A 9,621-nucleotide genomic window follows, 5' to 3' on the forward strand; every position below is an offset into this window, starting at 1 on the left:
TATCATTTCATTTTCAACATTTGATCATTTAGTTAATTGCTTTCACTTTTTTTTAACTAGTATTTTGATCACTGTACAGGTTTATTTTTAAGACATCTTATTTTTTTTTCATACTAATTAAAAATATATTAAAAAGTTAAAAATAAATATTATGCTTTAAATAATGACAATAAATATGATTAAAGTAAATCGTGCATAACTAATCATATTTCGTATTGTATATCTCCTTAACTGTGGAGATACCTACTATTTTATATTGTATTTCTATAATTATGGAGATACCTATTATTAGAATTGATATTATTGACTTAATTATTTTTTTTAGATCGGTAACATATTAATATTTTATATATATATATATATATATATATATATATATATATATGTGTGTGTGTGTGTACATGTATGAGATTTTTCAATAAAAAATGTCGAAAAACATTAACATTAGTAATTCATGAATAAATCTTCATAAAAGATTAAAATATTATTTTCAGCATAAAATCTTGATATAATAAGTTTGAGTTATTCTAATTATATACTTTGATTATTTTATTCATTTTTAATCATTTTTATTTAAATTGAATTTCTAACAATCACCTTTATCAAATATGATATAGGTCTTTTTATATTGAAACATTTCCTTATTAAGTATGAGTATTTTAATTTTATATTGTCCGATCAAGACATGTTTTTTTATAAGATGAAAAACTATTTGATGTAAGGAATCATTAAGTTTTAATATTTTTATACTATACTTCTCCAAGTCATCAAGATAAATTAGACTCTAATATCTCTATGAAGTTTTTTTATGATACACCAATAAGTTATAAACAAATTCTTAGATATCAGGATATAATTTTCAACCTAAAACTTTGACACAATCAATTAATTTATAAATTCTTGTACTTATATATTGGTCATGTGATTATTTAGTTATTTTATTATTTTTTAGTATGAAACTTCCAACTCACTTTATGAATAATGCTTAACTATAAATAATAATAGAGTTTTTAGTTTCCATACTTTAAGGCGATTTTGGTTTTAGTCCCTTTTCAAACTAAGGTATAATTTAGTCCTTCAACTTTAGAAAACTCTGGTTTTAATCATTTTTACCAAATTTTTTTAACTTTATTTGCGGTTTGTTTCAAGCACGTTTCATTATAGCATTTGGATTGTTTACACTGTTTGACACATTTTTGCTTCAATGTTAATTGAGAAACGCGTTTGAAACAGCAAATAAAGTTAAAAAATTTTGGTAAAAAGGACTAAAACCAGAGTTTTCTAAAGTTGAAAGACTAAATTGTACCTTAGTTTGAAAGATAGACTAAAATCAAAATTGTTCGAAAGTATAGAGACTAAAAACATATTTAACCATAATAATAAAACTATTATTTATCATAATAGAAGTTATAACAAAATATTTGTTTCACACAATCTTCTATACACATCATCACTTTTATTGATTGATCTAATACACTAATTTAACTTACTAACAAGGGTCTACAGTGGATTCTCAAGTCTCCCACTGAAATTGTAATTAATAAAGCTTTGTTCATGCATTACAGCTGTTGACCTTAAGTTCTTGAACTTATGCTGTTGTACTTATGTATGAATTAATTAAACAAACGATATTAAGTGAGTGTGCACATCAATCTCTATGCTATATAGCTGAAGCACTCAATCACTAATTAATCATATCATAACATTTCATCAGTTAGGTGATGTTGAATAATCAGCAATAAACAACCAGCAGATAGGATTTCAGCTAATAAAATAATCCAAACCGTACATATATATATATAAATATATATAGTAATATAAGGTAGAATAGTTAGAGTAGCATGATATGTATACCATAAATGTTCACGAGAGGCATAGAATTATTAACCCTGACAAAATATCGTTTAAGGGAATTAAGGTAGTGGACCTACGAACATGATAGTAGATGATAATAGGTCTAAAATTTGATTAAAATTCTAATAATTAATATTAAACTTATGTCTAACTCAATTTTTACTAAAGGGATCCAATAACACGAAATTTATTCTTGTTTGTATAGCACATAATTTAGTTTTATTTTTAATCAATATAAGCTCTCCAATAAAATAAAATAAAATAAAAGTAGTATTTATACTGTTCCACCAATAAAATTAACGGAGGAGGCTTGTGAGTTTGATATGAAGTCAAGGTCTATTGATCATGTTTTCTGCAATGACTTTTTAAATATACAAAATTCATGCACTAAATTCGTAAGAGAAACAAACATAAAAACATTGTTTCAATCTAAATTGTTTGCATCCATTTCTTTCTTGAATTAAGTTTATTAATTGATTATTTAATTTGTTTATTTGCATAGCCTTTTGTCTCTTAGTGATTCATAAATTTCCATTAAAATTTGTCTTACATCCTGAATTCATTGGATGACATTTGCCTTACTATTGTAGCGTGAACTTCAACCATAATATTCTATGTCTTTTAGTTTCACTCACCTTGTTATTTGGAGTTTCTGAAAGGACCTTAGTTATTGATTTACACTGTGTTTCAATCTGTTCAAATACTGTTCATGCGGAAAGAAAGAAGAAGTTCAAAAAGTAATGTATTGAAAACCGTAAAACTACAAACAAAGATAAAATTTCAATCTTAACTTCCGGAGATTGAAAATAAAAGTCCATGTCGATTATGATTTCCACGTAATCGATGATGTCATAATAGACTATCCTAAAATGACTATTTAGTGATTATTTTTCTAACTACATGTTAGTTTGTTTGAATGATAGGATTGGGCCAACCCAAATAACTAAACCGGCTTTTGTTCATAAGTGTATGCAATTGTCCGAGATTTTATAAAAATTAGATTTTATCAGGGTAATGGACGGGTTTTAAATACTTTCTATTTTATTTTATTTTATAGAACTATCATATTATTATATCTGATTTTTTATTTTATTTTATTTTTAATTTTAAACTATTAAAATGTGCTCTATTTTTTATTTTTAAAAATATATTATATATTATTTTATTTTCATTTTCATACTAGATAGAGACATAAATAGATTAATAGATTGATAAATATGCTCAAAAAATGTTTAAAGCATCATAAAATAAAGTATCATATTTTGTCTTTTGAAAAACTAACTATTTACTCTGATATCCCCTCATGTGTTAATACAATATATTATCATATTATAATAATTCATACAAAATACAATAATAAGCTAATACTTATCAAAAAGTAATATAATAAATTTATATTTTTCTAATATTAAAATAAAAATAAAAGTAATATTATTATTATCATCAATAATTATATGAACATAGCACATTCTCATGATTAAGACCTGGTTTCAGATTTGAACTTTTACTCCCGGAGAGTTCAGAAGCATATAAGATTCACAAGCAGATAAGATAACTCCTTACATTTATTCAATCTGTGTGTGCGGTAGTGTGATTGCCTTCTCATCTAAATTTTTCATTTAAATGATTTGGAATTTAATGCAACTTAATATATCATTTCCTCAATAACTTCAATGCTTAATGTACATTAATTCTAACATTAAGAAAATCATTAAAAAATATAAAATTAATCTATTAAATTAAATTAAATCAATAAATATAAAAAGATCATTTAAAAAATATAACTAAATAAGAAAAAAATCACATTTTTATTGTTTCACCAATTTATTATAACAGAGGATGGAAATGCAGGTAATGTTGTGTTTCTATCAGTTGTTATAGAGGATTTGATGAGAAGCTACAAATCAAAAGGAATAGAGGAGTAATAGAAAATAAGTGTGACACATTTAAATACATCCAAAATCTCTAATTCAATCATCTTCTTGATTCTATTATTCACACAATTTTTTTTTTTAATTTTCTCATTTTTCTGTATTTTTTTTTCTTTTTTTTTCATCTTGTCTCTTTTTTTTTTCTCTCTTTTCAAAACACAACTCTAAGAGACAAGATACACAACATATTTACAAAACAAAACAAGAAGAGGAACCAACTAACCAACTCATCAGAATTCCCAAGGAGACCACACTTATTCCCAAAACAATTCCAAAGCTCCAAAATTTTGCAAGGATGAGTTTAAGGGAAAGAGTGATCTTAATTCAAGGGAAAGAGTGATTTTTCTTCTAGTGAAGAGATTTAAATACAAAGTCAGCTCACTCCCTATACAATCATTTTGTCTTTATATTTTTTTTTATATTTTTCATTTTTGCAGTGTGTTTCATTTTTTTTTTTACTTTTTTCATCGTGTTATGTCATGTACTACAAGAAAAATTAACATTATTGATAGTTAAAATTCATTGAAAATGTGTAAAGTCTATCGGTAAATTGGTAAATTTTGTTGAAGAAATTTTTTTCGTCAGTAATTATCGAATGTTTTTTTTCGTCAATAATTATCAATGAAAAATTTTCGTCGGTAACTACCGACGAAAAATTCCATCGATATATATGTTAGTAAATATAACGATCTGGTTCATCTTCTTCTTTCGCTTTGTTTCTTCATTTTTTTTTTATTTTTACCAATACAGAAGATTCAACACATTAAAGGCAATGATAAACTTTAGTGTTGGCCGAATTTAGAGCAAAATGTGTGCTGGTGGCAGTGTGCAGTGGTGGCAATGTGCGATGGTGGCAATGCGTGGTTGCATTGTTCCGTGAAAGAACAAGAACAGAGGTAGTTTGGTTGAACCAAGATGGAGGTGGCCTGACTAAACCAAGATGGAGGTGGCCTGACTAAACCAAGCGACGACCTTGTTGAAGGGAGATAGAGACAATCTTGATTTATAGCTGCAATGGAGTGGAAGAGAAGAAAAAAATGGAGTGGAAGATAGAGAAGCTCCCTCGCGCAAATGAGGAAGAAATGTGAGAGGGAGAGATATATAACAATATTGTCTCATGGAAAGAGAGGAAAAATAGACGCGAAAATTCTAGCTTGTTTTACCGACGAATTTTTCGTGAATGTATATTTTATATACCAACAAATTTTATCGACAAATTTTTTCGTCGGGGTAACAAAAATTTTGAAATTCGTCAATAATGTAAATTTGCCGATGGATATATTTCCATCTTTTATCAGTAATTTCACAAATTTTGTAGTTTGATCAGATTCTTGAAGATATAGTTGACCTACTCCTCCATGCATTGGTCATGGTAGAGGTAGTTGTTTTAAATTTTGAATGCTTTATTTAAGCCCAATGAGAGGGGTTGACGGTGGTCTATATATGTTGAGAGGGGACATGATTCCTAATGGCCTTTTCTAGAAAATGTTGGTTACATGATTGTGAGTTTTGGTTTAATTGGTGCATGTTGCTAATCTGAGTGATTGTGGTTACTTTGTTTGGTTTGTGAATCTAAGGTAAGTTTTGTTCTTTGGGATTAACAATAAAAATTATGAGATTTTTTATGGTGGTCAAGGTTTAGACAGTGAAAGAAAATAGGTATAATTAATTCTCTTTACTCACAAGAATCGACGATGTTCTCGTAATAATAGGAGAATTGATTTTCCCATAATTCACAAAGAATTGATTCTATCTTTGTTTTTACGAATGATGCATGCTTTATGTTAATGTTTTTGCTTTGCTACTTGATTGTGACTCTGTGTTTGTTGGTGGTGGTTTTCTTGTATGATGTGGTGTGGTTAGTAGTGGTTTGTTTGATGTGGTTGTTGTTTTGTTATCTTTGTGTTGGAGCTATCTTTCATGGTATGGTGGTTTTGGTTGTTTTCCTCATGAGTTCTAATGTTGTTGTTGTCTTGATGGTGTGTAATCATTAAAGTTTGGTGATGGTGATTCTCCTTCTCATATGAGTCTAAAATTGAAATTATAACTGTTCTCATTTAAAATTAAAAATCCTTAGACTCATATGATTGATAATGTTGTTGTTGTTGTCTTGGTGGTGTGTAATCGTTAGAGTTTGGTGATGTGATTCTCCTCCTCATATGAGTCTAAGATTGAAATTCTAACTTTAATCAAAGTAAATTCTCATTTAAAATTAAAAATCTTTAGACTCATATGATTGATATGTTATGTAAATTGAAATTCAAACTTTAATCAAAGTAAATTCTCATTTAACATGTGTTTATCTCATGCTCAATATGTCCAATTATAACAAATTTTAATTAGAATATTTATTTAAAGTATAAAAATCAATTAAGAATCTAATATTAAAGGCTAAATGAATATAAATATGCACTCACACTCTCACAATTATCTTTTTACACTCTTGAACAAAACTTAGAATTTCAAAACTTTATTCTAGATCAATATTCATATCAACATTAAATTGAAGGAAAGGATCTTCACTGGAAACAAATAAACTTTCTAAGTCAAGTTGTCATGAATCATGCAAATGGAAAAATTTTATTCATGAGTTAATATTTTGAATTTACCAGGAGATCAATAATTAAAGAAATCACTAAGTTAAATATATATTCTCTCATCAATGTTCTCTAAAATATTTAGGTTATGTTTTCGCTCAAAATATTCCCATAAGTAAACACTATTATAACTGTAAAGATTTTAATATTTACATATTTTTATATTACATATATTCAAAGATCATACAAACTTTTCAAAAGTTATAATGTAAATAAGATAAAAATAAATAGAAATTAGGATATAAAAACTTAAAATATTTAAAAAAAATCAAAATTCAAAATTAAAGACTAAATAAGATGCTTTCATCAATAATTAATTTATTATTATATGTAATACTTTGCCTTCTTTACATTTACATAAGTTAGAGCGCACAGATTTAATATATAGATATAATAATAAGTAGACAGTGTTGATAAAATGACTAAAAAATGAATCCTACATTTTTATAGCATTTATTTCTTAATTAATTATCTAAATGTAGCTGAATTTCTTTTTGTCATTTTGAAGATGAAGTAGTCAATCTAACAACCCATCTTTGGAGGAATAAGAATTCAAGATTGAGAAACCTAAACCAAAACCCCAACAACAAAAAAAATGCAGCTTTTCTTTCTTATTTAACCACAATCTCGACCAATTAATCATGATGAACCAATGACAAAACCTCTGTAATGAACTCCTATGTCACCCCTCTTGTTATCTCCATTGTTGGCATAGTTTGTTCTACTGTGGCAATGGCTGTGTACCTCTGCATAATCCTCTTGAGGCAAGTCGTTAGAACTCACAATGCACAAAGAATCCTCTTGAGGCGTGTTGTCAGAACTCACAATGCACAACGCAGGGACAACACATCTTGTGTAAAGAGTGAAGGGATCCAACAAGAAATCCTTAACAAAATCCCAGTTTTCTCAATCTCTACAACACAAACATGTAGTAGTAGTGCCATTGCCATTCATTTGAACCAAAATATTGAATGCTCCATTTGCCTTGGACAGTGGGAAGATGAGGATGTGGTGCGGTTGTTGCCTTCTTGTAATCATGTTTTTCACAAATCCTGCATTGATGCATGGTTCATGCACCATGCCAATTGCCCAGTTTGTCGATCACCAGTCACTTCTGACTGTGAGTTAGCGTTGCCAATGGCTTCACAAAATGCTGATGCCTAAAATTTCTCACCACATATGTGCATATTAATTTCTGTATAGCTTTGCATGCATTTTATAAGCTTTTTTAGTTCTCCCCAATTTTGTTACCTAGGATTTTTAGGGTTCTTCACAAGATTTTGAATTTCAGGGAGGTTTGTCACTTTATTTATTTTCCGTTTTGATGGTTAAAGATTTTAGAGTTGGAGTGATTTGGATCCAAAATCAAGACAATTGAGACTTTTTCAAAACTAGAATCTAGAAATAGAGTAAGCATAGACAACTTCATTGGAAGAAAAATGAAAAATAAAAAATGGATTGGAAAAAAACAAAAGAACAAGACTAATGGAAATAAGGGCACGCTTTATTTTGCATTGAATCCTTAAAATCACGTTGAAATATCGATTGGCATATTTAATAAATATTTACACATGTTTGGTTTAATGTTGAAGAATTTATTTTAGGTCCAGAATTGATTTCAGGTTAAAATAAATTTAGATAATGTTTTTGTTGTATCAGAAAAATGTATGTTAATTATTAATTCACTCACTCCTATAACAAAAGCGTTTCAACCTAAATCACAAAGTGTTAAAATTAATGTAAATCAAAATCTTATTTTTATAAAATCTATAAATATTAAGTTTTTTTGATTCGATAACACTAATTAATAATTATATAGAAAAGTTGTGTGATTTATTACATATTTGTCATAGTGTTGCTTTCTATACTAGTTTTTGTTCCAAGCAGTATAGAAAAACTTCTGATATTTGCGAAACTACCATTGTGTCACTTTCTATACCTAGTAAATGATAACCACTACAAAAACATGGTATAAAAGAACTTTTCTATACTAGTGTAACCGACACGGCATGAATGATTTTTAAGTAGTTATTGCAATCATATAAGCTTTCTTTTATTTTATTTTAGCTTAACTGTTCCAAAATTGGGGGAAATATAGATAGGTTGTTCAATACAAAAATTGAGAGACAAATTGTATTTACAAGTCAAACACTACGAAAAATAAGATAATTGCATTACATTTATTAATTCTTAAGACACTCAAATATATGTGATCATTTTCCTAATTATTTAAAAATGATTTAAAATAGTAATTAGGAGAATAGGCTTCAGTTCTCTATATAATCAAAGTTTATTCAACTATATACTTCGGTTCTAAAATAACTTATATGATTTGGTTCTAATAATAACTGAAGTTTATTCTTTCATATATGTTTTAGTTTGACCTATAATTGAAATCTATGATTGATTTTCTTTTAATATTTTTTGTTTCAGATTTGATTCCTGCTTATAAAACCAACCTAGACAAAAATAAAACAATCAAATATAGTTAGACAAAAACCAGATACAATAATATATAGATAACAAGTTTGAAGTCTATACTGGTGCAACTATGAGTTTCTGGTTAACCTAGAACTAAAGTGTATACTTTGACACCTAAAAGTAAAATCTTTCATAACTTGACATTTTTGAAAATATTTGCATAACTATAAATTTTAGTTGTATGATAACCGAAGCATATAAAATAATTCGATTTTTTTAGAAACTAAAGTTTATACTTATACAATTAAGATATAAAATTTTGTTATTTTAAAACTTATAAACATACATATATTGTAAAAAAATTCATCTCATTTTTAAAGGTTTAGGTTTTTGTTTTAATATAAAACTTATTAGATGAAATGAAATAATCATTTTCACTAGTGCAGTATCTAAGCAAAAACCCTCCATATACAATATGTAAAAGCTATACTAACAATCAAATTGAACATCTTAATTATCATAATGGATTCGAACAACTCCCACATAATCCATATTCTTGTTTTGAAGTTGATAGCGTTATCACCTAAATTTAATTATTCATTCGTTGTGTAGATTTATCAATTAAGGATAAAGGTAGGTAGATAGATCTTTGAGTTTTTTTTGTCTTTAAGTGAGGCTCCAAATTTCCAGCGCTGCTACCTAACTACTTCGTCTCTTTGTCCCATAAAATAAAAATGGCATTGTGGCATTGATTTTAATAATCAGAGAAAAAGTGAGTACGCAGTGATGAAGTATAAACTAAAGTTTTTTGTGTGGCC

At 27.3% G+C, this 9,621-nt stretch overlaps 1 protein-coding gene across 1 annotated transcript; it reads left to right on the forward strand.

Moving 5' to 3' along the window:
• Positions 1–7,051: 7,051 nt before the first annotated feature.
• On the forward strand, positions 7,052–7,546 carry LOC106756930 (RING-H2 finger protein ATL64-like). Its single transcript, XM_014639528.1, has one exon. The coding sequence runs from the start codon at positions 7,052–7,054 to the stop codon at positions 7,544–7,546; it is 495 nt and encodes a 164-aa protein (XP_014495014.1).
• Positions 7,547–9,621: the final 2,075 nt, after the last annotated feature.

Source organism: Vigna radiata, chromosome 3 (assembly GCF_000741045.1).
Source record: "Vigna radiata var. radiata cultivar VC1973A chromosome 3, Vradiata_ver6, whole genome shotgun sequence".
Taxonomy (NCBI): domain Eukaryota; kingdom Viridiplantae; phylum Streptophyta; class Magnoliopsida; order Fabales; family Fabaceae; genus Vigna; species Vigna radiata.

Excerpts from the sequence above, each read along its gene's own strand:
- LOC106756930 (XM_014639528.1), top strand. The coding sequence starts at position 7,052 with ATGAACTCCTATGTCACCCCTCTTGTTATCTCCATTGTTGGCATAGTT.